The 26455-nt window shown below is 44.6% G+C and overlaps 1 protein-coding gene and 1 long non-coding RNA gene across 4 annotated transcripts; one reads left to right on the plus strand and one right to left on the minus strand.

Moving 5' to 3' along the window:
* The first annotated feature begins 8094 nt into the window (after window positions 1–8094).
* On the plus strand, window positions 8095–21907 carry LOC101945867 (V-set and immunoglobulin domain-containing protein 4-like). Of its 3 annotated transcripts, none has more exons than XM_042853276.2 (7): window positions 8095–8268; window positions 13025–13381; window positions 14154–14435; window positions 14879–14947; window positions 15425–15538; window positions 18669–18690; window positions 21150–21907. In XM_042853276.2, exons 1-7 carry the CDS (start codon window positions 8217–8219, stop codon window positions 21358–21360), a joined length of 1107 nt encoding a protein of 368 aa, XP_042709210.2. In that variant the 5' UTR covers window positions 8095–8216; the 3' UTR covers window positions 21361–21907. The 3 variants fall into 3 exon arrangements, with proteins under 3 accessions (XP_042709210.2, XP_042709208.2, XP_042709211.2); XM_042853274.2 differs by lacking the exon at window positions 8095–8268 and adding an exon at window positions 10447–10638; XM_042853277.2 differs by lacking the exons at window positions 8095–8268; window positions 14879–14947 and adding an exon at window positions 10447–10638.
* Window positions 21908–21956: 49 nt separating this feature from the next.
* LOC135973437 (uncharacterized) lies at window positions 21957–24814 on the minus strand. The gene is made up of 2 exons (XR_010590267.1): window positions 24708–24814; window positions 21957–22128 (listed from the first exon to the last, which is right to left on the minus strand). It is a non-coding gene; the product is annotated as an uncharacterized LOC135973437 (long non-coding RNA).
* Window positions 24815–26455: the final 1641 nt, after the last annotated feature.

The raw sequence follows: 26455 nt of genomic DNA on the forward strand, positions 1-26455 counted from the left end.
CTCTGCATGTAAAAGTGTGTTCTTGGGGGGTGGGGGGAGAAGAACTGCAATAGAGTTGGTCTGGTGTGGGAGCAGATTGGGAGTAGAGCTTGTGTGTTGAGATGTTTTGCACGTGATAAGGGAAAATGGATCTTATTATGAAAACTACAGAAATGAAGCAAGTCCTATCAACTTCCAGCAGATGCAGGACATTAGCTTTCTGATTTTAAGTAATGAGGGTTAATGTTGAATATTTGTTTCTGTACGTGGTGGTGTAAGGGACAAAATAGCACATTGTAATGATATTGCAAAGCAACTATACTGGAGGGTTGTCCAGAGGGCAGTCTGAGCAATGCATTGTCAAGTGATAATTCTGAAGTGTTGAAAGCTTGCAGGGGGCTGTTGCATCCTGTATTTGCAGTTCCACTCAAGGTCTCCGTTTCTGGAGTCCCTTTGGGGTAAGATCCTGATCTTTTATTTAACCCACTTCCCTTCTCCTATCCCCCCTCCCTCCCCAAAAAAGAGTATGTTAAGAAGGAAGCCTGTCCATTTGACCTCTGAAAGAGCTCCATCACAGAAAGATCAATGGCCTCCACTACAGGAATGCGAAGGGGCCACAAAGACATGGAGATGAAATATGTGGGACAAATGAAGATGGGAAGTGAGCTCAATGGTACAATGAAAGAGAAGGAGAGGAGGACAGTGAGCAGATGATTGCACACCTTTTTAGAGCACTTGTGTGGGAAGGAGCTAGCCTGTTTAAGGACTGTTTAAGTGGAGCAAAGGATCAGGTCCAAGAGGTTCTTATAGCTGGACTGTTTGGTAAGAGGGACTTATAATTGAACTTAACATCCCTGTGGTGGGGAAAACTCCACAGCGGCTCAACACTAGCATTTAATTTCAGAAAGGGGAACTCTTTAAAGACACCATAATAGAGGCTCAACTTATATGTATACTCCAAATTAAAAAAACAGAACTGAAAAAGAGCCACTGTGGCTAAACAACAAAGTAAAAAAAGCAGCGGGACACAAAATGACATCCTTTAAAAAGTGGAAGTTAAATCCTAGTGAAGAGAATGGAAACGAGCATAAACTCTGGCAAATGAAGTGTAAAAATATAATTAGGAGAGCCAAAAAAGAATTTGCAGAACTGCTAGCTCAAGTCAAAAAGGAATAGCAAATTCCTTTTTATTTAAAGGCGCACTCAAGGATGATAAGGCCATTGCGGAGAAACTAAATGAATTTGTTGCATTGCTCTTCGTGGTTGAGGATGTGAGGGAGATTCCCAAACCCGAGCCATTCTTTTTAGGTGACAAATCTGAGGAACTATCCCAGATTGAGGTATCATTAGAGGAGGTTTTGGAACAAATTGATAAACTAAACAGTAATAAGTCTCCAGGACCTGATGGTATTAACCAAAGAGTTCTGAAGGAACTCAAATGTAAAATTGCAGAACTACTAACTGTAGTCTGCAAAAACAATGAGTCCTTGTGGCACCTTAGAGACTAACAAATTTATTTGGACATAAGCTTTCATGGGCTATAACCCACTTCATCAGATGCATGGAGTGGAAAATACAGTAGCAGGTATATTTATGCATAGTACATGAAAAGATGGGAGGTGCCTTACCAGGTGGGGGAGGGGCAGGCTAACGAGACAATTCAATTAACAGTAGAATACCAAGGGAGGAAAAATCACTTTTGTAGTGGTAATGAGGGTGGCCCATTTCAAACAGTTGACAAGAAGGTGTGAGTAACAGTAGAGGGAACTAAGTATGGTAAAATTAGGTTTTGTAATGACTCATCCACTCCCAGTCTTTATTCAGGCCTACTTTGATTGTGTCCAATTTGCAAATTAATTCCAGTTCTGCAGTTTCACGTTGGAGTCTGTTTTTGAAGTTTTTTTGTTGAAGAATTGCCACCTAAGTCTGTTGTTGAATGTCCAGTGGGGTTGAAGTATTCTTCTGGGTTTTGAATGTTGTAATTCCTGATGTCAGATTTGTGTCCATTAATTCTTTTGCGTAGAGACTATCCAGTTTGGCCAATGTACATGGCAGAGCGGCATTGCTGGCAAATGATGTAGTCTGTAACCTATCATTTAAATCAGCTTCTGTACCAAATGACTGGACAATAGCTAATGTGACACCAATTTTTTAAAAGGGCTCCAGAGGTGATCCCGGCAATTACAGGCCAGTAAGTTTGACTTCAGTACCAGGCAAACTGGTTGAAACTATAGTAAAGAATGAACGTGTCAGACGCATAGTTGAACATAACTTATTGGGGAAGAGTTAACATGGTTTTTGTAAAGGGAATTCATGCCTCACCAATCTACTAGAATTCTTTGAGGGGGTCAACAAGCATGTAGACAAGGGGATCCAGTGGATATAGTGTACTTAGATGTTCAGAAAGCCTTTGACAAGGTCCCTCACCAAAGGCTCTTAAGCATAGTAAGCTGTCAAGGGATAAGAGGGAAGGTCCTCTCATGGGTTGGTAACTGGGTAAAAGATAGGAAATACAGGGTAGGAAAACATAATCCCAACTATACATATAAAATGATGGGGTCTAAATTAGCTTTTAGCACTCAGAGATTTTGGAGTCATTCTCTGAAAACATCCATTCAATGTGCAGCAGCAGTCAAAAAAGCAAACAGAATGTTGGGGAATAATTAAGAAAGGGACCGATAAGACAGAAAATGTCATCTTGCCTCTTTTAAAATCAATTGTATACCCACATCTGGAATACTGTGTGCAGATGTGGTTGCTCCATCTCAAAAAAGATATATTGGAAAAGATTCAGAAAGGGGCAACAAAAATTATTAGGAGTATGGAATGGCTTCTGTATGAGGAGAGATTAATAAGACTGGGACTTTTCAGCTTGGAAAAGAGATGACGAAGGGGATATGAGAGAGGTCTATAAAATCATAACTGGCGTGGAGAAAGTATATAAGGAAGTGTTATTTACATCTCATAACACAAGAACTAGGGATCACCAAATGAAATTAATAGGCAGCAGGTTTAAAACAAACAAAAGGAAGTATTTCTTCACGCAACGCACAGTCAACCTGTGGAACTCCTTGCCAGAGGACCCCAACCCCAGTTTCTTAACTCATGACATATTGTTTGTACTTTGCTTGTGGTTTAATGAAATAAAAACCCGCCTGCGAGCGGCCCTCGGGGTGTCAGTTTTCAGACTGCACCCCAGTGCACTGGTATGTATGTCAATAAACTGGCCTCAGGCTTGAGTCTTTGAACTAAAATCATTGCGTGGGTGTCTTTGACCACAACATTAGCTAACTTCCAGTCATTGGGTACAGAAGCCGATTTAAAGGACAGGTTACAAACCTTAGTTAATAGTTCCGCAACTTCACATTTGAGTTCTTTTGGAACTCTTGGGTGAATGCCATCTTGTCCCGGTGACTTGTTAATGTTAAGTTTATCAATTAATTCCAAAACCACCTCTAGTGACACCTCAATCTGTGACAGTTCCTCAGCTTTGTCACCTACAAAAGCCAGCCAGGTTTGGGAATCTCCCTAACATCCTCAGCCGTGAAGAATGAAGCAAAGAATCCATTTAGTTTCTCCGTAATGACTTTATCGTCTTTAAGCGCTCCTTTTGTATCTCAATAATCAAGGGGCCCCACTGGTTGTTTAGCAGGCTTCCTGCTTCTGATGTACTTAAAAAACATTTTGTTATTACCTTTGGAGTTTCTGGCTAGCCGTTCTTCAAACTCCTTTTTGGCTTTTTTTATTACATTCTTGCACTTAATTTGGCAGTGTTTATGCTCCTTTCTATTTGCCTCACTAGGATTTGACTTCCATTTTTTAAAGGAAGTCTTTTTATCTCTCTCTGCTTCTTTTACATGGTTGTTAAGCCATGGTGGCTCTCTTTTAGGACTGGGATTGGTGGGCAGAGAGCATCGGAACAGAAGGCCCTCCTGTGCAAGGGACGGTGGGACCTAGTGTGGCAGCCCTGGAGAATAGGCAGAAGTGAAGCCATACAGTTAGTGGTACAGCAAGCTTCCCCAGATTTCAGTTCCCATTTTTCCTGGAATGACTGCGACCCAAAGGTAAAAGACTCCATCTGGTAGCTTATGAGAGACTGTTGCCTTACCCCCTCCTTTAAGCAGCACTCTCCTAGTTTACAGTTTCCTTAACCATCCAGGTCCCATCCCTTCTTTTTCTTTGGCTTTTCTTAAAAGTCAAGATCTCTGTACTAAATTGAGGGACACTGCAGGAGAAAGGAGAAATGAAATGCTGGCACAGCTAGTTACATGGGTGTTTCCTTCTATTTCAACACCTATCTTATTAATGTGGTTTATTTCCTAGTAACCAGGAGTGACAACATTGTACCAAAGTGTGTCAATGTGATGACAGACTAAACAACTGCCATCTTGTTAATGTAACTGCCCCTCCACCCAGCACAGATGGTATTAGAGCTGTTGGGTAACTGGCATTTCTGTTCAATTAAAAATGTTCAGATTTGAAAGTTTTATTTTTGTTCTAAATCTGAATGGGGGGGACTGAAATTGTCTGAAGTGGAATTTTGGGTTGATCAGAACATTCTGTTGAGAGAAAATCAAAACATCTTTATTAAAAAAATAAAATTTCAAAATGAAAAGTTGTTTTGAAAAGATCAATAGAAATGTTCTGTTCCAATAATAGACTTTTCATTCGGAAGCTCTAGCAAGGTGTTCCTTTTCAATTTGGGTGTATCTTCCCCTCCCCCCTCCCGTCCCCATTAGTGATTGTAATCTTGATGAGAGAGCTTCTGTGGGAGACATGCCCCAACCCCTTTTTCACTGTCATCACATTATGTGGATTCCTCTTTGTTCACATCACAGCATGCCAGGATGGGAGAGTTGAGCACCAGTTCTTTGTGTGTGATGACTGCATCATTTTAAGGCAACCAGGTCCATATTGAATCTTTGTCCAATACTTACCTCTGTCATTTCAGCTCTTGGGTGGTCAGTCAGTGTCCCCTGTATCATCCTGCAGTCAATCACAATTACAACTTGTTTTTAATTCACTTTCAGATTTACTTCCTTGGCTCTTTCTAGCAGAGAGATGAGGTTGAGGTCCTTATCGGCCATAGTTTCTGCAATGCTGTGTCTGCATCCACGTGCTAGAATGTCATCAGCTGTGAGTGACACTTATCCCTGCAAGCCCTGTTAATATGGCTTGCTGGCAGCATTGATAGTCTTTCACTACAGGTTTGATCCCAAACAGCATTCTCAGCCCTCTGTATCTACCCACTGATGTCCAAAATGTGGTGAGGTAGCTGCTTTCCTTACCTAGTAACACTTGCCAATATCAGTCTTTGGCAAATACTGAGGTTATTTTGAGCTTTACAATGTCAAGTAGCACTTCTTCTGTTGTAAGCATTTAGTACAGAGCTGCTTTTAGTCCTTTGTTTAAACTATTTGAATCTGTTTATCCAACTTGGGGGCTTTATGACTTTAACAGTGTTGCCTGCCTTTTAAGTTTTGTTTTATTGCTCCTATTCTTTTTTCTTTTTATGTTAATCTGTACTCCGGGAGGCAGATAGTGGCTGAATTGTTTTATTTGTTTCTGGGTCTGACGTGCCTTGATGACATCCCAGACCCAGTCCTTCAAAACCAGCTTGATAATCTTTTGGCAGCTTTGCTGCAGGGTTGCCGTGGTTCACTGTCTGCTCTGGGTATGTTTTTTGCCTGTGTCTGTTGTATGAATCTTTTGTCCCAGGTTTCAGCCTTCAATTGTTTTCGCTCAAAGCAGTAGTTTCTGTGTTTGTGCTACCAGAAATTTCTGCCTGATAGGGTGACCAGACATCAAGTGTGAAAAATTGGGACGGGGGTGGGCGGTAATAGGTGTTGATATAAAACAAATCCCAGAATATCAGGTTGGAAGGGACCTAAGGAGATCATCTAGTCCAACACCCTGCTCAAAGCAGGACCAATCCCCAGATCCCTAAATGGCCCCCTTAAGGATTGACCTCACAACCCTGGGTTTAGCAGGCCAATACTCAAACCACTGAGCTATCCCTCCCCCCCAAATATTGGGACTGTCCCTATAAAATCGGGATGTCTGGTCACTCTACTGCCTAGGGTTACCATATTTCAACACTGAAAAAAGAGGACACTCCTTGGGGGTCCCGGCCCTGCCCCAACTCCGCCCCTTCCCCGTCCCCATTCCAAGCCCTTCCCAAAAGTCCCTGCCCCAACTCTGGCCCCTCCTCTGAGCACCCTGCTTTCCCCCTCCTCCCTCCCGCGCTGATCTTGGTTGGGGGTTGCTAAGTGCTTCCCTGCTCTCCACTTGCTCTGCAGCCCCTTCACCCCCCCCACCCCTGCAGCCTCTGTGACCCCTGCTCCCCACTCGCCCTGCACCTCCCCCCGCCCCTGCAGCCTCTGTGATCCCTGCTCCCCACTCGCCAAACTGTTGCCGGCCCAGATGGGCCCCGAGGGGGCAACAGGGTTCGTTGTCCGGTGTGCGCCGCACCAATAGACGCACCGGGGTGGAGAAGCAAACAAAGTTTATTTGAGATCTCAAAGTGGTGCAGGGAGACAGGCACGTCTCAAATCAAGCACAGCACATACAAGCAAGTGTTCCCTTTTATATTCCAAGCTATTTGTGTGTAAGCTTTGTTCTGTTTTCTCCCTCAGACCCCTCCCTACCCAATAGCAGTTAAAGCAGGTACACATTGTGCATGTTAGAAACTTTCCGGTTCACATGCTTATCTTTGACCTTGCAAGCTCTACACACTAGGCCTTTCCCTCCCCCTTTTCCCCCGCATTATCACTACCGTTTCTGTTAGTGCGAGCAAAACTGCAGCTGTCTGCTAGAAAAGCTGACCATTACATATTCTGCTTCAGCATAGGCTGTTAGCATGGAAGTAGGTGAAAGTTCACAAGATGGAGTTCTGTGGTTCACTTAGACCCAGAGCAGGGAGGTTTCATCGGCACTTATGGCCTTCCACCCCCCCTCTCCCCCTGAGTTACCTGGTAGCTATGCCTAGTGACACCAACACCCCCACCGCCCCTGCAGCCTCTGTGTCCCCGCCTGCCCAGCCCCTGCACCCCCGCTCACCCGGCAGTCTCTGCCTGGCGGGGGCTTCGGAGGCTCAGCGGCGACCGGGGCGGCGTGGGTCCCTGCAGCCCTGGCACACGCCGCACTCCCCGCCGCCTCGCACGTTCCCCAGCCTGTCCCCGCTGGAACAGCTCCCGTGGCGCCGGGACCGCAGGAAGGGTCCCCCAGTGGCCGGGGGGTTCCCCCCCCGCGAGGGAAGCCTCAGCCGCTGGCTGGGCCTGGCCTCCCCGTGGTCCTGTGGGCTCGGCTGGGGTGGGTGGTCCGCCCGGCCTGCGAGGGCAGCAGTGGCCCCTCTGCCGCTTTGTGCGGCTGCGCGCCCCCCCCCCCCGCCCGAGCTCGCTACAATGTAGCCAGGGCGACTGGGCTGCGTTGCGGACCCGGCGGATCGTGCTGGGGCCGGGCGGACCCTGGCTTATGTCTCCCTATTTCCCCGGACATGTCCGGCTTTTTGAAAATTCCCCCCGGACGGGGATTTGAGCACCAAAAAGCCGGACATGTTCGGGGAAATCCGGACGTATGGTAACCCTACTACTGCCTGATCACTTTTCCTGGGTATTCTGCTAGTAATGTACACTGTCCTAGTGTGTTATGATCCCGCCTTGCCTAATTTTAATTTGGCTTCACTTGGTTGCAATTTCACTTTCTTTTCTTACATAATACCACTCTTTTTAGCCTAGCACATTCATCGATGCCTCCCCATCTATTTGGCATTCAGTTTCCTGCATGTGTGCCGCTGCCTTGTCTTTGCATCTGCTGCTAGTCTGAGCTTCACAAACCATTTAATTTTGCTGTTTTGCACTGCATTACTGTCATGTGCAGAATCTCCTCCTCTGAGTCGCTGCTTGCTTCCTTGACATAGTACCTTCTTTTTGTTTTTTTTCTGCAAGCCTTTTTTTTTTCCATCTGCTCCACTTTATGCTCTGCATTTGGAAATGAGCTTTAACACTACCTTTGCACGTGTCCCTCGCTCTTGATAGAGTTAGTGTGGGCTCTCTGAGAATTCTTTTTCAAGCTCCTTTTGTCCCATTACTAATCTATTAGTTATGTATGAGTCAGTCATTTTCACAACTTGGTAATATATTGATCTGTTTTTTTAGATTCTTGATTACACTTGTTGAAGAGAGATCTTTCATATCGTTTGGAACGCTTCTAGTATTTTACATGGGTCTGCTGCTGACATGTCCAGAAGCATTTGGAGCATGTGGTGGCCTTTGCCTCCCACCGTTAATAGTGAGGCTGCTCTTATTTTGTTTTCCTTTTTATCCAGTTTGTTGCAATTTTGTAGTTTTCCCTTGTGATCTAAAGAATGTCCAATTGCAAAACACATTGTCTGTCTTCTCTATCTGCTCCGAGACAGGAATCTGGTTTGCTGCCATGATTATCCTTATCTCTTTGAGTTGTTCTTTCTGATATACTTAGTTTCTGAATGCATTAACCTGGAGGGCCAATTCTCTTCTGACACCATGTTCAGTGTTCATATGTAAAAAGAGAGCAAGCCAAGACAGTGCAACATTCAGGCTATGTTCCTTCCTCCACATGTACAGTCTTCTCTCATTAAGACTCCTTAAAGTAGTTCTATAGGTTCCCAGACATTGCCATATAGATAAGCTTAGCTATCTTACTAGGTGGCTTCCCAACAGGGCCGGCTCCAGGCACCAGCTTAACAAGCAGGTGCTTGGGGTGGCCAAGGGAGAGGGGCAGCACGTGCGGCAATTTGGGGGCGGCAGGTCCCTCACTTCCTCTAGGAGCGAAGGACCTGCCGCCGAACTGCCGCCGCCGATCGTGGCTTTTTTTCCCCCCCCAATTGCCGCCGCCAGTCGCAATTGCGATCACAGCTTTTTTTTTTTTTTTTTTTTTTGCTTGGGGCGGCAGAAATGCTGGAGCCTGCCCTGCTTCCCAATAGGGAGCGATCTCTCATAACAGGCTACTATGAGATAAAATAATTAAGGGGAGATGATTTCTCTTCACCTTTTCTTCCTTCCTTTTGAACATTTCATGCTAGTGTCCCTTCTGCCCAGCTCTAGAAGCTGTTCAGATTGAAAGTAGAGATGCCAGAACACTTGTCAAAATGTCAGAGATGCCCAGACATGGGAAACCATTCCCTATCAGAATCACTGCTTCTCAGGATCTAGCCCTCCATCCCATAAGCCTGGCCACCATCTTTGTTCCTAGATGTATGCATTTAGGTTTAGTCACATTAAAACCTGTATTGTTTGCTTGCTTGCCCCCAGTTTACTAAACAATCCTGATGGCTGTGCATTAGTGACCTGTCTTCTTACTTATTTACCTCTCCCCCAATTTTTCTATCATCTGCAAATTTTATCAGTGATTTTGTTTCCTGACAGGTCATGGATTAAAAAGTAAATAGCACAGAGCCAAGAACCGATCTCTGGAAAACCACTTGGGAAGCCAACCTGATTGATTGAGTCCCTGTTTACAGTTACATTTTGAGACCTATCTGTTAGCCAGTTTTTAACCCATTTAATGTGTGCCGTGTTAACTTTATATTGTTCTAGGTTTTGTTTAACAAAATGCCATGTGGTACCAAGTCAAATGCCTTGAAGATGTCTAATATATTAAGCCAACATTATTACATTTAAGAACCAAACTTGTAATCTCATTAAAAAAAGCTATCAAGTTAGTTTGGCAGAACCTATTTCCCATAAACCCATGTTGATTTGCATTAATTTGCATTAATTAACAGAGTCCCATATCAGTTGCTCCATTATCTTGGCCGAGAGGCCTATGATTACCCAGGTTTACCCTTTATAAAAATTGGCACAACACTTGCTTTCTCCTGGTCTTCTGGAACTTCCCCAGTGCCCCAAAACTTATTGAAAATCAATATTAACAATCCATCAAGCTCCTCAACCAGCCAAAGTCCACACACTGAACAATGAGGAGAAAACAAAATCAAACAGCTGTTCATTCACCAGCCATTTTGTGCACTGAATGAGTCAGGGGTCCTGTGGAAAAAATGTGATCATATAATTCAATACTGTACCTTAATGCATATACACAAGGGCCCTGAATGGATTTGGCACAGTCTATCTTAATTCTGGCACTTCCTAACTATTGAGTGCTTCTCTTTTCAACCATAATGTGCTTTTAACAGAACTCGCGTGTGTGGTAGAGAATATAAATATATGGCCTTTGAGAGAAGAATGGAAAACCTGACGAGAAGGCAAAAATGTCCAATTAAAAAGATAATCAAAGGAAGCAATTACTTGGACAATCAAATGAATGGCAAGCAAGGCAGACTCAAAGTAAGGGCAATATATAATGGTAAAAGAGAAGAAAAAACTGAGTCCTTTTTCTTAACTCCATCCTTCATTAGGATCTGTCCTATCTGTACAACCGTCACTCAGCCACCAGTAAGACATACTTGTGGGTTTTGTGAAAAAAGGAAGGAAAAGAGCAGCAGCAACAACTCTGTGTGCTAGCCGAGTGAGTGAGTGAGTGCTGAAAGGAAGTATGGCTGCCTTGGCATCTGCTGATAAGAGAGGAGGTCCAGGGCAAGAGAAGTAGCTGCGGTTCTGTGAAGAATGGAAAAGTTAGAGTGGTTAGTGGCGTTCGTGAATTCCTTCACCTTCTGCAATGGTGAGTAAATGAAGACGTTTTCCATATTCAGAGACGGTTAATCTAAGTTCACATAGGTATGGACTTGATAAAAGATTTAAAACGTTAAAAGGCTGTGAAAACCAGTATCTCTTCTGTTCTACCAGCTTGGTTTTCAGTCACTTCAAATTCAAACCATGTAGAAAGTAGCAGCATATTATCCCTGGAGTGAAAATGCAGCTTGTATATTTCCAGTTCAGTCATTTTGCAACACATACAACAAGGAGAATGTAAGAAACAGCCCAGTATTGAGCAATTTGTCAGATTTAATGTACTCAGAGTAAGAATAAAATAAGACTGTCCAGGGTACTGGGAGAGTTTATTCTCTGGCATTTTAGCATCTTCAAAATTCATGTTGTGGTTGGAATAAGTTCATTCTTTTTGAACTTAGCTTTTCAGAATTGTACTAGTGTAGGGGTGGGCAAACTTTTTGGCCCGAGGGCCACATCAGGGAATAGAAATTGTATGGCGGGCCATGAATGCTCATAAAATTGGTGTTGGGGTGTGGGTATGGGCTCTGGGGTGAAGCTGGGGATGAGGAGTTTGGGATTGGGACCGAGGGGTTTGGAGGACAGGACGGGGATCGGGGATCCAGGAAGGGGTGCGGGTTCTGGCTGGGAGTGTGGGCTATGGGGTGGGCTGGGGATGAGAGGTTTGGAGTGCAGGAGGGTGCTCCGGGCTGGGATCGAGGGGTTTGGAGAGTGGGAGGGGGATCAGGGTTGGGGCGCAGGGAGAGGCTCAGGGGTGCAGGCTCCTAGCAGCACTTACCTCAAGCGTGGTGCGGCCCCCGACCCAGTGCTCCAGCCGGAGTGGGGTTGAGTCACGTGGCGCAGCCCCAACCTAGCACCCCAGCTGGAGCGACGGAGCCGGGCTGAGCCCCGTGGTCTGGCCCCCAACTCAGGGCCCTGTCCAGAGTGGGGCTGAGCCACGTGGGTACAGCCCCAGCCGTAGCACCGGAGCAGGGCCGAGCCACGTGGTGCGGCTCACGGGTCAGCTTAAAACGGCTCGTGGGCCAGATCCGGCACACAGGCCGTAATTTGCCCATCCCTCTACTAGTGGGTGTCATTGTAATTACAGTGCTAGCTATGGCTCTACATACAACTCTCCTCCAGACAGACTCTGATCTCCATAACTGTAAGATATTCTAGTCACACTGGTGTAATTGAGATCAGAATCTGAGCTGTCATTTTACATCGTGCTGCAGTTTCAAATGAAATGCACTTGCACTTCATCAGTAAATCTGCACTGAATGACAACGAACTTGGAAAACAGGATAAGGGGGAAATGTTGATACTGATTTGAAAGGTGTGTGTGTGTGTGTGTGTGTGTAAGCCCTGAGTTACTCCCATGTTTTAGGAAAGGATGTGGGGGAAGGCACCAGTCCTGGTTAGTGATGCAAAAGTAGAAGTTTAGATGTATGTGAACTCCTATTTCAGTTCCTTACTTGGAGTTCTGTTTTAAACTGAGTTAAGAGTAACAGGAGGTTTTCAGAAAAGGGGATCGGGGGCTGGTCTTTGAGGAAAATTCTGAAGTCACTTGCTAATGAGATGCAGCCGTTCTCAGACTATTTATGAGGCTGAAATTTGGACGGGCATCTGATAAACTGGAAGAGTGAGCCTAGATTCACAGAACTTGGAGATGAGATAAGAATTGTGGCTCCAAATGCAAACCTGCCCATAGTTCTGATCCAGTGTTCTGGTTGGGATTCGTCTTATAAAGATGGCCATGAACCAAGAAGACCAGATGCAGATCTGGACCTCCCCAAAGTTCAAGGAACTTCAGATCCATTGTTCCAGTTCACAGACCAAAGGCTAGTGACATTGCAAGAGAACTCATGACTTGTGTTCGAACTAATTAGGACAACATGCCTTGTGTGCATCAGCCTCTGAACATCTCTTTCTGCTCTATGGGGCACTTGAAGGAAGAGGGGGGAAAACTTTCTAACCAGCCGCATTAAGTTATGACAGGATCTGAGAGGCAATAACCATAATTCCTTTTCATGAGTAGAGCTCAAAGCACTTCACAATCTTTTCGTGTATGTATCCTCACCACAGTGAGACAGTGGTGTTATCTGCATCTTACAGAGAGGGAACTGAGTCAGAGAAATAGTAAGTGGCTTGCCCAAGGTCACACATGAATTCCACGGTAGAGCAGGGAACTGAAGCCAGGTCTCCCACATCCTAAGCCAGTGCCCTATCCACTAGGTGTGACTAGGGAAACCAAGCAGTAATGTTTGTCAAGAATAACTGTCTGTGCTTGCAGCTTAGTGGACTCCACCTGGATGTGCCTCTAGCACTGTTTGGTCTTACTGACATTCTCTCCTCTGTTCTTTTATTTCTACCCCTCATCTCCTGCTCTCCCTCTACAGCCATCCTGGAACTGACTGGCACCCACAACATTGAAGGGATATGGAAGAGTTCCGTCACCTTGCCATGTGTCTACAGGCCTTCCCAGGACTTTGTGCAGCAAACAGTCATTTGGACCTTGGACCGAGATCAAAGCCCTGTTACCGTCTTTCGAAGGGATAGCTCTGGCAATCACATCCTGTTGTCACAATACAGAGGTAGGGTCAGCATGCCAAATAGCACGCCAGGGGATGTCTCTCTTGAAATTGAGAAGCTTGAAGTCACAGACCGTGGACACTACACTTGCAAAGTCACATGGAGAACCCAGAACAAGAGCCTGCTAACAAGGGAGAGAACCACTACAGTTAATGTTGTTAAAGGTAAATCCAATAATAAAATTTGCATTTACTTGGCATTTCTCACTCATAAAGCGCTTGACTGAGCTGGCTTTAGATCTGGTGGGGATGGGGTTATGCAGAGGGACTTCCACTCCACACTGACTCCCCACATCTGCAGGGTTGGGGCTAGTATTTCCCATGGATTCTCGAGCGCCATGCGTCGTCTTCACTGCACTGGCACTAGCCCCACTCTAATGAGGGGGAAATGAGCCAAAGGATGGGATTCATGCCTGCAACATTGATTTGGAGATGTGACTTGTACCTAGTTTGGCCATTAGTGCTAATTAAGATTAGCCTTCCCAACTGCCTTAAGGTGCCTCACTGTTGAACATCTCTATGGGGCTTGCAGCAGTTATAGAAGAGTTGGGGTACAGGATTGCCCCAGCTACACACTCCAGAACATCCCCAACACACCCAGAACTCTCTGTGCATTGGTGTGGAAGGCTTATGGAGGGGCAGAAAGACAGTGTGCGGGTATTCCCACTGCCTTTGACAGTGAAAGACTGAAGTGTGGGGGTATTCCCTGCAGTGGCCACGTTGTGCTAGCATAGCTGGTGCAAAGCAGTCACAAGGAAACCATGAATGGAGCTCAGAACTCTGTATAGAAGGGGGTTATATGAGCAGGTAATGAATTAATCCCTTCTGGAGAAGGGTGAACAGCCATGGAATGCACATTTCTATAATATCCAAAATCCCAGATCAAATACCCTGAAAGGGACCATTCAGACCCAGATCCCTTTCCTTCTTCTTTCAGTTGCAGTGACTAAACCCATCGTCAGACCAGGCCCTCTGGGATTCACTGTACCAAAAGGGGCTAGGACAAGCCTGACCTGCTCTACCAATGGATCCCCACCCATCACCTACCGATGGTTCAAGGGAGAGCCAGGAGGAAACGCAGTGCATGTGAGCAGTCACGCTGTACTCATGTTTGATTCTCTGCGAATGTCTGACATGGGGAAATATTACTGTGAAGCAGAAAACAGAGCACGCTCACAAGTCATACAGCAGAGTGATGCAGTGCAGCTGACTGTGAGAGGTAAGTGCCCCAAACTAGTGCTTGATTGTCTCTGAGACACTGGATGATAATGAGGCAAATGGCTTAGAGGGTTTAAGAAAGGTTTAGACATTTAGACTGAATGCAAACAACGTCTGTAGTGACACTTCCTAGCTCTCACTCTCAGCCTTCATAGTTAGGACACAGCTGATCACTGGCTAGGGTCATAAAAATGTTCTCAATCCTCCAGCTCTGCCACTTGCCAGCTTGCTGATCTTAGGCAAGTCCCCTTCCTGTGCCTCACTTTACCCCGGCAATAACAGACATTTCCTTTGTAATGCCCTTTGAGATCTACGGATGGGAAGTGCTCTAAAAGACTTGGGAGGTTTACAACTTCCCCCCCTGAAGACTTTGCATTTATCCAATTTATAAATTCGCAATTGAAGGGATGGAAGAGTCTGACACATTCGTCACTTCTCTCTTAGCCCTTACAAAACCAGCAACCATGGTACCCTGCTCTGAGACCAAGGCGCACACCATCGTCTCGGAAGGAGGTGAGGCCTGCTCAGTGCTGAATTGGAAGCAATTTGGAGACGGGAAGGGAAGTGGTGTTTTCATTGCGGTTCTGTGTGAATGATGGAGAAGAGTGGGCTGAATGTGACACGTCCACTTGCTGCCATTTTAGAAGTTAGTCCTCAGGTTGATAGAGCTTGCTGGAAATGACCTCTGCTGCCCTATGTGGTTCTAGCTGCTACACCCCTTTCCTCTGCTGTCCAGTGAAGCATGACCTCATGCTGTTGGGCTACTTGGTTACAGGCTCCATGGGATGGCAGCTGTTCTAACACTTGGAAGGACATGCCTAGAGGAGTCATGGATTTCCTTAGCTCCATGTGGTACGGCATGAAGTGCTCAAGAGCAAAATTCCTGCCTCCATAACTCCAGTGGTTTGGGAGGATTCAGTATGTTGGGGAGCCCAGCAGAGCACATTTGCTTCTTTACTTGAAACCTCACCATGTGCTGTTTTGATTTAGGTTACCAGAGGACCAGCCTGCCCCTCTATCTCATCATCCTGATCGTTGTGCTCTGTGTGGCTATGGTGTTTGTTGTCATTGCGGTCGTCTTGTGTAGGAGAAAGACCGAGAAGGGTGAGTGGCGTGTGCTGGGGATGCTCCGGGCGAACAGGCTGACTTTGTTTCTGAAGATTTCTGGAGAGGGGCCAAATAAAAACATTGCTACAGTGCAATGAAAGAAAATGAGTCAATCAAGATCATTTCTTGAAATGGAACACTACGGGGTAGGCATATCGTATCAAGACCAGGAACTGTCAGGGTAATCATAATCCACTGTGCTAGTCTCATTTTCTTTGAGCACTGAACCTGTAGTACTTTATCTATCCATTCCAATAGTGTGAATGCACATCTTGCAGCTGTGTGCCCCAGAGATGTTTGATAGGAAGTCTACATGGTTTCATTCTGTAAAAGTTGCTTCCAATTGACATCTCAACACAGTTCCTATTGACTGTAGGAAGAGTAGATTACTGAAGGGACCACTGTAATCATCTAGCCTTGGCCCTCCTGCAGAACACAGGCCATAGAACTTCCCTGAATTAATTCCTGCTTCAAGTCATCCCCCCGTTCCACATGTGGTTTCCTGGTTTCTGTGCAACCTGCTCTGTACATAATTCCTGGACATTTTCCTCTGCCTCATGCTTCGCTGCTGCTACTGGCCATGCCACCACTGCTTCCAAAGAAGGGTCAGATAACTTCCTTGGTCCATTCTTTCAATAGAAATCTGCCCTCTCCTCCTACCTGGCCTGTGGAAGATGAAGTGTGGTGGGGAGGTGGTTGATGGGAATGGGTAGTTCCCTGCTTGGCAGATTCATCACAACTCCATCCATGAGTGGTGAGCAAATATGAAAGGGCAGAGAGATGGCTCAGCATCTGCCAAAGAAAGCCTTCTGTGCTGGGGTATTCCTGGCAGTCATACTGCACTAGCATAGCTGGTGTAAAGCGGTCACCAGGCAACCAAGAACTGAGCAGGACGTGAGCAGGCAATGAATTATGTCAGTCTGGAGAAAGGCCCAAATCCTGCATCTGAACAGACATGAAATTCAGATCTGGCCCTATATTGTCCCCTAAATGTATAATAAACAAACACCCAGATCAAATACTGCCCCAGTGTTGGGATAATTCAGATCTACATAGTTAAGCAGTCTATAGCATTTGTCACCACAGAACTCTGACCCAGTTTCCATGCCCCTGTTTTGGTTTATGTTCTGCCCCAGTCTCCTGTTGGGATATGTCTGCTTTTGGTGCAGCTGGCCATTTGAATTTTTTTTTTTTCATTGGGAACTTTAGCGCTGTTTGTGTGAGTTTTACATGAACATAGGTATTTTCCGCACTTTTAAAGAAAAATACTTTTATAGGCATTTTTAGATAATTTACAAAATAACGTGGATTATGACAAAGTGATAAAGAAAAAATGTCAGAAAAGAGGGTTTTAAAACTACAAAAAAGATCAGTCCCTTACATATGCTGAGGTCTTTTCAGAGAGAAAATGTTGTATCCCTTTTTTTAAGTAAAAGTATTACATATTAGTTTTTAGAAAATATTGCTTATGCATTTAGGTTACTTTGAAAAAAGTGTGAAAAATAATTGTATGTCTTTTGAAATAAGGAATAGAGCATGTATATTAGAGAAGATAAACAAGACACGAAGTGAGAGAGAACAGCCGAGAAAAGCAAGTCTCTTAGCCTGTTACAGAAAGAGTAAAAATAAAGGAGGAGAGAGAGAAAGTTATAAAGCAGCAAGAAAGCCTGTGTCACTGAGCACATGGCAGAGAGAAGAGAAAACCACCTAACCCCTACAGCTGCTTCTAGTCAAATGCCAACAATTCTGGGGGACAAGCTGGTACATTATCTTTTAATGGATCAACTTCTGTTACTAGACAAGCTTTCGAGCTACACAGATCTGGTCCCTTGAAATGTGTTAACTACTCATGCTACACAATCTGTTCTACCTTGTATTTAACTGTGACACTCTGATGTTGCAACATCTTCAGGTGTGGGAAATTAACTCTGAGTGTCACAACTAAATACAAGGTGGAACAGATTGTTTAGCACAAGTAGTTTATTATTCTATTTAGTTATTATTGGACACTATTCCTTTTTTTCCCTACATTATTATTGACCATACTACCATTTTCATCTAATAATGGACCAATACTATTGTCTGGATTCCTTTTTGTTCCTTTTGTTCTTTGTTTGTAATTAAAAACTCCTTATTGTTCTTAACTCTGCTGGTCATAGATTTTTTGCTTCCTTAATCAATTTTCTACAATTCTTAGCTGTTTGTTTTTATTCATGACTATCTGCTTCCCCCAGTGTTAAATGGTGCAATTGTGACTTAATGGGCATCTTAAATCGTTCCCAATTATCATTCACATTTTTCTGTTTACTTCCACCCAGCTGATTTGGCTTGTGATTGTTTTCAATTTTGTAAGACTGCCTTTTTTTTCTTTTTCTTTTTTTTTTTCAAAGCACCAAGTACCTATATATTACTAGTTTGGATGTCATGTCATGGATATATTTTGTCATTGCAGGATGTTCACAGATAAATGTAATCGAATCACTTTGTAAACTTGACACTAATTTTGCAATTTTAATTTTTAGTTCTGGTCAAATCAACTTTAGTGTCTACTTACTAGCCTGGCAAGCCTAATACATCCAGTCCTAATAGGAAGAGATTTTCAGTGTTCATTGCAGCAAAGGGCACTTCAGTGACAGATGCCTTTTGGAAAGTATCACTGTCATAGGGCTCAAAAAAAAGAATTAGATCACTCGATGATTGCTTCTTCTGTTCATTCCTCTGAAGCACCTGGCATTGGCCATTGTTGGAAGACAGGATGTTGGGCTAGAATGGACCATTGGTCTGACCCTTCATGGCTGTTTTTATGTAGAACCATCATCCAGGGAGGGGCAGCAAGATGTAATGGACTGAACACAAAGCTGTTTCTAGTCCCAGTTTTGTCAAGTCTCTTAACCACTCTATGCCTTGGCTTTACCATGGGTAAAATGGGAATAACAATACTTACCTAACAGGGTCCTGGAATGGATGCACTAATTTATGATTGTACTGTGTTATGAAAACATACTGTGCTATGTAAGTGCCAATTATCATTACATCTTTAAATGATAAGACTTTAAAAATAAAAATCTGATTTCCAGTAGGAAGAATGAAACTACAAAATATTCACATTTCTTTTTCTTTTTTTCAGATAATCCAAATGAAGTAACAGAGTGAGTAAGATTCTTCATCTGTCATGCTGAAAGAACTTCTGGGGTTATAATATTGATTTCTGTGGCAAGAAAGCTATTTGCCAAGTGAAGAATGAATGTCCTCTTTGGTTATACAGGAGGAGGGGTTTGAATAGCTTAATGATATTTGTGATTGACAGCATTAGATATTCACACAGGGGACAGCTATAGAAATGTTGTTTGTGAATATCTTAGAATCACCAAAATTAGAGTTGGAAAAGACCTATTGGATCCTCTGTTCCTTAACCAAAGAGACCAGTGCACAATTGTCTTCTGTAGTGAATTCCCAGTGTTTTGTCCAGAATCTAAAGAACGGGAATTTCTAGCTCTTCTAGGGTGACCAAATGTCCCGATTTTATAGGGACAGTCCCAATATTTGGAGCTTTTTCTTATATAGGCACCTATTACCCCCATCCCCTGTCCTGATTTTTCACACTTGCTATCTGGTCACCCTAACTAAGCTCTTCCCTTGGGATAGTATCCAAGTTGAATGGGTCTCCCAGTTGAGAACCATTTCCTGATGTTCATCCAAAACTGTCCTTTGCTGAACCTCCTTCCATTACTCCCTGGTATTTCTTCCTGGACTATCCTAATCCTAAATTTGCATCCCTGTGTCCTACTCTTCCATTCACTAACACAAGACAAGCTGCCAATTTAAATGTCCGAACAATAAAACAATATGTAATGTAGGAGCTATTTATCCAAATGCCAATGAAAGTGATCATAAGAGTGTGTGTTGTAGTGTGGTATTCTGCCAATGAAATTTGTCCAAGTGAGGTTTGTACAGCAGTATGTTAAAATAAGGTCTAACTCTGATCAATATTGTTAGCTGCATGCTGGGACTTCTCTTCATTGGCTGCACCTGCATTGTAAAAAATGTGGCCAGCCACATGCCACCTTGCAGAACTTTATCAGCGGTACTTGGCCCATAGGTTGCAATTTGTCCACTATTTATTCTGTCCTTTATTTTCCAAGGGCCAAATCCACAGCTGGCATAGCCCCATTGAGGTCAGTGTTATAATGCCGGCAGAGAATTTGGTCCCAAAGTTAGCAGATTGTTTTTCTCTCTCTTTCTCTTATCATTGTTGCCTTCAGGGCTGGTTCTAGGCACCAGCAAAACAAGCTGGTGCTTGGGGCGGCACATTTTTAGGGGCGGCATGGCCGGCGCCAGAATGCCGCCCCTAAAAATGTGCCCTGGCCGCCCTAGCTCACCTCCGCTGCTGCTGTCATGGCGCGTGAAACAGCTGATTCGTGCGCCGCTACTTGCCCTCCCTCCCAGACTCTCAAGCCTGGGAGGGAGGGGCAGCAGCGGCACGTGAATCAGCTGTTTCGCGCACCGCGGCAGCTCGGGGTCTCCCCCTCCCTCCCAGGCTCTCAAACCTGGGAGGGGGGGAGATCCTGAGCGGCCGTTTCGCGCGCCGCTGCTCCCCCTCCCTCCCAGGCTTGGGAGCCTGGGAGGGAGGGGGAGAAGCGGCGCCCGCGCCATGGCCACTTGGAGTCTCCCCCTCCCTCCCAGGCTCTCAAACCTGGGGAAGGGGCGGAGTTGAGGCGGGGCTGGGGGTGGGGTAATTAAAGAACGGGGGGGGGGGAGGCGCGGCCAAAATTGTTTTTGCTTTGGGTGGCAAAAATCCTAGAGCCGGCCCTGGTTGCCTTCCCTTTTAATACAACTTTTTCAGCCTCCCATAATGTCCTTGGGTTAGTATCCAGAGTCTTGTTATTCCATAACTAATATTCCACTGTCATTTAAAAGCAGAGGACCAAAGCCTGATCTCTGCCACCCTGCTGTAAATCCAGTATCACTCCATTGAAGTTAATGGAATGACTCCAGGTTTATGCTGGTGTAATGCAGACTAAAATCTGGCCCAGGATCTAAATTACCTCTAAGGTACGCAGCCGCACAGGAGGCCACCAAGGGCTGTGCACTTAACTCCCCCAGCCCCGGGGCTGCGGCGAGGAGACATGCCTCTCCCTCCCAGCTCTGGGGCTGTAATGGGGAGAGGCGCCTTTCCCCCAGTCCCAGCCTCGCAGCTGCTGTGGCGGGGAGAGACGCTTTACCCCAGCCCAGGTGCTGCTGCAGGGAGAGAGGGCTGGGGGGAGTCCTCATCCCTGGTCCCACCCCAGAGCCTGCACCCCCAGGCCTGAGCCCCCTCTCGCACCCTGAACCCCTCATCCCTGGCCCCACCCCAGAGCCTGCGCTCCCAGCCGGAGCCCTCACCCCCTGAACCCCTATCCTCTGCCCCAGCCCTGAGCCCCCTCCCACACTCCAAAGCCCTCAGCCCCACCCCCACAACACATCACCTCCATATTGGTGCACATAACAAAATTCATTCCGTACATGGATGGGAAAAAATTAGAGGGAACACTACCCAGGATCTTGAAGCTGGGTGATGTTCAGTCTCCCCTGGTTCTTTCCTCCCATTAATATTAGACTTTTGTTTCAGTCATAACTCCATGAACCTCACAAGAGGAGAGACTTGTTCAGGTGTCAATGTCAAGTGCACGTATGAGGAAGCAAAATCTAGAGGTGAAAACAACTATACATCACAGCCTGTGAAAGAGAATGAATATGAGACAATTGGCACAGTGAAAAACGACTATGCGACTCTTGTGAAAGCAACAGCATCTGAATATGAACTGGGGGATGTTCCATAGAAAACCAGCATTTACACACCAGCAGCAGTGCAGAAGATAGGGCTGTAGAGCTTGAATGGTGACCATTCATTAAGGGAAGCCCTTCATCCTTTCCACCCTCTTCTCCAATAACAATATTAAAGCAATGAGCTTAACTGTTGAAGGGCAATTGCATCACCCTCTGGTTCTTCATGGAATCCAGTCTGCCCTATTGATTCTTGAGAACTTGCATGAAACCTTCCTAAGATCAGCTTCTTGGTGTAAACTATCCAGGAATGATACAAGGTGAGAAGTTTCTCTCTCTCTCTCTCTCCTGGATTTAACATTGAGCACAGACAATGGAAGGTCCTTTAATAATGCGAGGAGAGTTCAGGAAAAAAAACTGAAAGCAAGGTAAAAATAAGAACCACACAGCACTGGAGGTACCAGCGGAAAGGAACAAACTCTACATCTGTATCTTGCTCTGTAATAGTTTTTATACCATACCTCTAGTGCGAGAGGAAGTCTGTATGTATTCTGTAGTAAAGTTTGGCTGCTAGTTAGCTAGCCAATCATATGGTATCTCAAATTGCAACTTGGGACCTATTCTTTCAGAGTCCCTTTCTTTTGTCTCCTGCTAGAATTACATTTTTAACATTTTGGAAAAAATGGCAGTCCATGTGTTCCCTCCTTTTGTCACTTCACATCGCGGGATCTGGGCAGGGTTTACAATGGTGACAATTGTGATTAGCAACAATGATTGTTCCATTCCAGGCCACAGAATCCTTGGGTTCCCCTTCGTAGGACCACCTGTAAAATGCATGTAACAATTTATAGTATGTCCTTCTTAACCGCCATTTTGTGCCTTTTTATTTGCACTTGATTTTCTCAGTTTGGGTAGACCGTGCTTCCCAGGCAGGTGTCACCATGCATTGACCTTTGCTGCTATATGTGTTAGCCCTCCTTGTACAATATCCACCAAAATAACGGTAAGAAGACAAACAAAACAAACACACAACACAATCTTTGTCATGACAGTAGACCCACGGTGCTCTGGGTTATTCTTCCGCTGGCACCAGCTTACTTGTAGAGTGTCTGAAAAACAGAAGGAACATTTCCCAGCCCTCTGGGTAGGGACAGATTATTGCCTAAAAATAACCCTTCTAAATCTTGCTGACTGCAGGGAAAACAGAAGCATTACTGCCATTCTTTCCTTGTTTTGTTCTATAAAATTATAAACAAAATAAAAAATTTATGGAGATCTCCCTTCTCCTAGAACTGGAAGGGACCTTGAAAGGTCATTGAGTCCAGCCCCCTGCCTTCACGAGCAGGACCAAGTACTGATTTTGCCCCAGATCCCTAAGTGGCCCCCTCAAGGATTGAACTCACAACCCAGGTTTAGAAGGCCAATGTTCAAACCACTGAGCTATATCCCTCTCCTTCTATAGGCAGGCTAGTGAATTATCCCACTGTTCATTCATGAAATTCATGAGGTGGTGTACCTCAGTTTCCCTTCTTGTACAACAGACCACGTTTGTAATGGTTTTTCTGCTGTGCCTAGCTTTAAGTTTATTCACAGGTAGCAGGTGAGACGCATTATTGCCATATGAACTAACAATAACATTAGCATCAAATCTATTGCCAACAGGTGTTTATAAGTATCTTGTTATACCATGCCTTTTATTTAGACAAATTGTCTTTGAGGCCAGTGTGTTCATTACCCTCTTGAAATCTTTGCATAGGCTTTGGGTTTTGGTGAATTACAAGGTCAGGGTGTTGTGTATGTAAGCAGACTCCTTTTGTATCTGTCTTCAGATTTTGGCACTGTGCAGACACACACACAAAGGAATACTTAGGGTTAACCTGTCCCCTCTTATTTTCAGGCTTGACTTGTTTTCCCAACTCCCTTTCCTGGAGGGTCATTGTCTTCTTGCTTACAAGTAGTTTATTTGCTGACCACGTATATTTATTATTTGCCGCTCCTTTGTGCCGCCATTTATGGGCAGTTCTCTCCTTCCCCTATCAGCTAGGTAATTTGCATCCACACAGAGGCTTTCTGGCTTGCTTTTGGATCCAAAGCTCTTAGCAGCTCAGAGACTCTGTCTTAAAAGGCACACAATTAGCTTCCACCAGAATTCTGATTACTTTTCATTTTAACTCCTGCTTCTAAAACACACAGCCACCTGGAAAAGAAAACACAACCTATTGTGGCTCCTTTTGGAGCCCTAATAGGATTTTAATTAAGTAGCATGTTTTGTTTTGCATTTCTTTAACCGCTTCTACAATATACACTGCACCTGTTCTGGGAAAATGCACACCCCCTCCACAGTTCAACTCTACAACATTATATTAGCCACATCAACTTTCACACGAGATGTAACTGCCTCCCCCATGCCCACAGAGTTCTCATGCACCCCCACCAAAGCGACCATCCGATCACCCAGAGCCACCCCAAGGCTCAGTTTTCCCAACATTGCTCCCCTTTTCCTTCTCTTTTTTCCTGTGCACACATACACAAAAGATCCAGAATGTTTCTCTCATTCCATGGCCCTGGCCGTCTCCCACAACAGCCACAACTTTGGTCTTTATTTAAAAACATATTAAACATTGAGGTACCTTAAAGGCTGAATGCTAAATACCAAAGCCAAACAACACTAGTTACCTGGGTCTGGCAAAAACTGTCAGTTTTGCAACTTTGAATGAAAGATTCAAATGGATTTAGTTCCATTCTTTTTTCTTTATTTAAAAACAAAACAAAACCAATTTATCTTAAACATACAAACAGGATTTTACAAACCATGAGTGTTGTTTAGGTCACATAATTACACAAAAAGATTCACACACAAAAATTCTCTTTTACCCCTTGCACTGCTTTTATTATTTTTACACAAGATTACATTCCCATCTTGTACAATCAGAGACAGTCAAGTTTTAATGGAAATCCCTTACATTCCTTTAGTGATTTTGATTAAATCGTCCAATAGTCCAATAATATAGATCAGAGTATCTGGCTGCCTGCTGCCTGCAGCAGTCCTTTACAGACTATTTCTGTGGGAAAAGGGCCCATTTCCCCACACAATAGCTATAAAGGCTCCTGGGGACAAAAACATATTGGTGGTCAGGGCTGTCCTTAGGATCTTTGGAGCCCCACGCAGTATTATTAAACTGGTGCCCCTATGCCCGACGGCAGCCCGGGCTTGCAGCCTAGGGGGGAGGCACTAAGGATACTGAGCCACCCGGCCCGCCTCACAGCGGTGGAGAGTCACAGTTCCCCGCAGAGAGCCCCAAACCCTCTCCCTCATGCAGAATGCACGGTGACGGCGCATTCGTCTCTGTGAATAAGGACACTGCAGTGCGCATTGGGTGTGCGGGAGCTGAACCGCTTTTACCTGCGGTCATGGGTGGTGAAGCTGCCGCTTGCGGAGGCTAGCTCCCCAGCCCACCTCTTCTGCCTGTGGCCCTGCCCATACTCCACTCCTGCTCCACCCCAAGTCCCACCCCCACTCTGCCCAGACCCCACCCTCTCCCCACTGTCTCCCTCCTCTCTTCCCTCCCCCTCCCTGCTCACCCCCTTCCAGACAAATCCCTGAACCCAAATGAAGCAAATGACATTAAAGAAATTGCAGAAGAGCATGTTTTCCACTGCATGACAGCTGGTGAAGATTGGACATGCAGAAGATACCTAATTAAAAGCACTAAATTTGGGAATAAAGAATGTTAGTCACAGGTTTTTTGATATGCCCTGAAGTTTGTCAGAGATTTATTTGCAAAAACTTTGTGGTAAGGGTGAGTCAGCTGTCTTTCTGAATACAACATTAAATATTATGGAATACATAATGCAGCTCTTCTCTGATTTACATGTTCTTAATCACTATTTCTAAGCTGATTTTATATTTTAAATGTACGCTTAAGCCGTCATAAAGTAATCATTCCAGATAACTACATACTTAACTCACTGAAACAAAGACATTATTTTAAATTAATCCATCACAGAGGTTTAGTGTCTTCATAACAATGTTCATTGCTTTTAGAAAAAGGGAACACTAATTTACATTGTGTGATCTCCATAACAATAGACATTGTGTGATCTCCATAACAATACACATGTTTATGAAATTTCACCAACTTTAAAAAATATGTTTCCAAAGATTTTATGCATAACAAAGTATTTTATTTCTTACTAAGGTACTCTTTTTGCTGGAGGGTTCTCTTAAAACTAGTTCATCAAATAGTCAGAGGTAAAGAAAGGGAAACTCATTTGTTCAGCTATCTGGAAGGAAAGGGGTAATGTCTCTTTAAGGGCTCTCTTCAAGGGGGGGTGGCAGGTGAAGGGGAAAAGGGATGGACAGAAAGGACAGAGAGACTTTGGACGCAAGCTTTTTGTATTATAGTAATTAAAATTAAAATGTGTATTTTAGATAAGGCTGGTCTTTTGAAGGATTTATTTAAAAAACTATATGTCTGAAGATCCAAGCATTTAAGGCTAAAGATGAATATTCAGATTATGCATCTAAAAATCTATGCAAGGATTTTTTAGAGATGTGATTTTATAATCTTCAGCAATCTTCTAATGAAATATTTTTAAAGCAAATTTTAAACTAAGGTCCTGTAGATGAACATGTTCTGAGTAAATATTAGTCATGCACAACTGTTTTTGTCAGTAAATTCAGAAACTGACAGTAGATACCTGGGGGTTGGCAAATGCCCGTTCAATGGCTTCATTACCACTTGAATGGCTCTTTAACAGTTTCAATGTTGTGCTAATAGGCCTGGCAGGCTGGAGACTTTTTCACTTTTAAGTTACTAGATCCCCTCCAGAGGAAGACTCACCAGGCTGCAGTAGCTAGCTGTGGGAGCCTGGAGGAAGGGTCAGAACAGGGATAGGAAGAGGTGGGAGGGTGGACACTAAGACCTAGAGGTGCCCCAAATATTTGGGTGCCCTACGCAGCTGCGTATGGTGTGTACGCCTAGGGACGGCCCTGGTGGTTGTAGTAGCCACTTGACCCCCTTGTATAATTTAACTACCGTGGTTCAACCCAATGTGACGGTACTGAGTTGCACAAATAATTACATTTACATAACTGGGTTTTATCATCAAACCAAAAGCTTCCTTCTTATAACACCACAACTGTTACTC

Source organism: Chrysemys picta, chromosome 9, assembly GCF_011386835.1.
Source record: "Chrysemys picta bellii isolate R12L10 chromosome 9, ASM1138683v2, whole genome shotgun sequence".
Lineage (NCBI taxonomy): Eukaryota > Metazoa > Chordata > Testudines > Emydidae > Chrysemys > Chrysemys picta.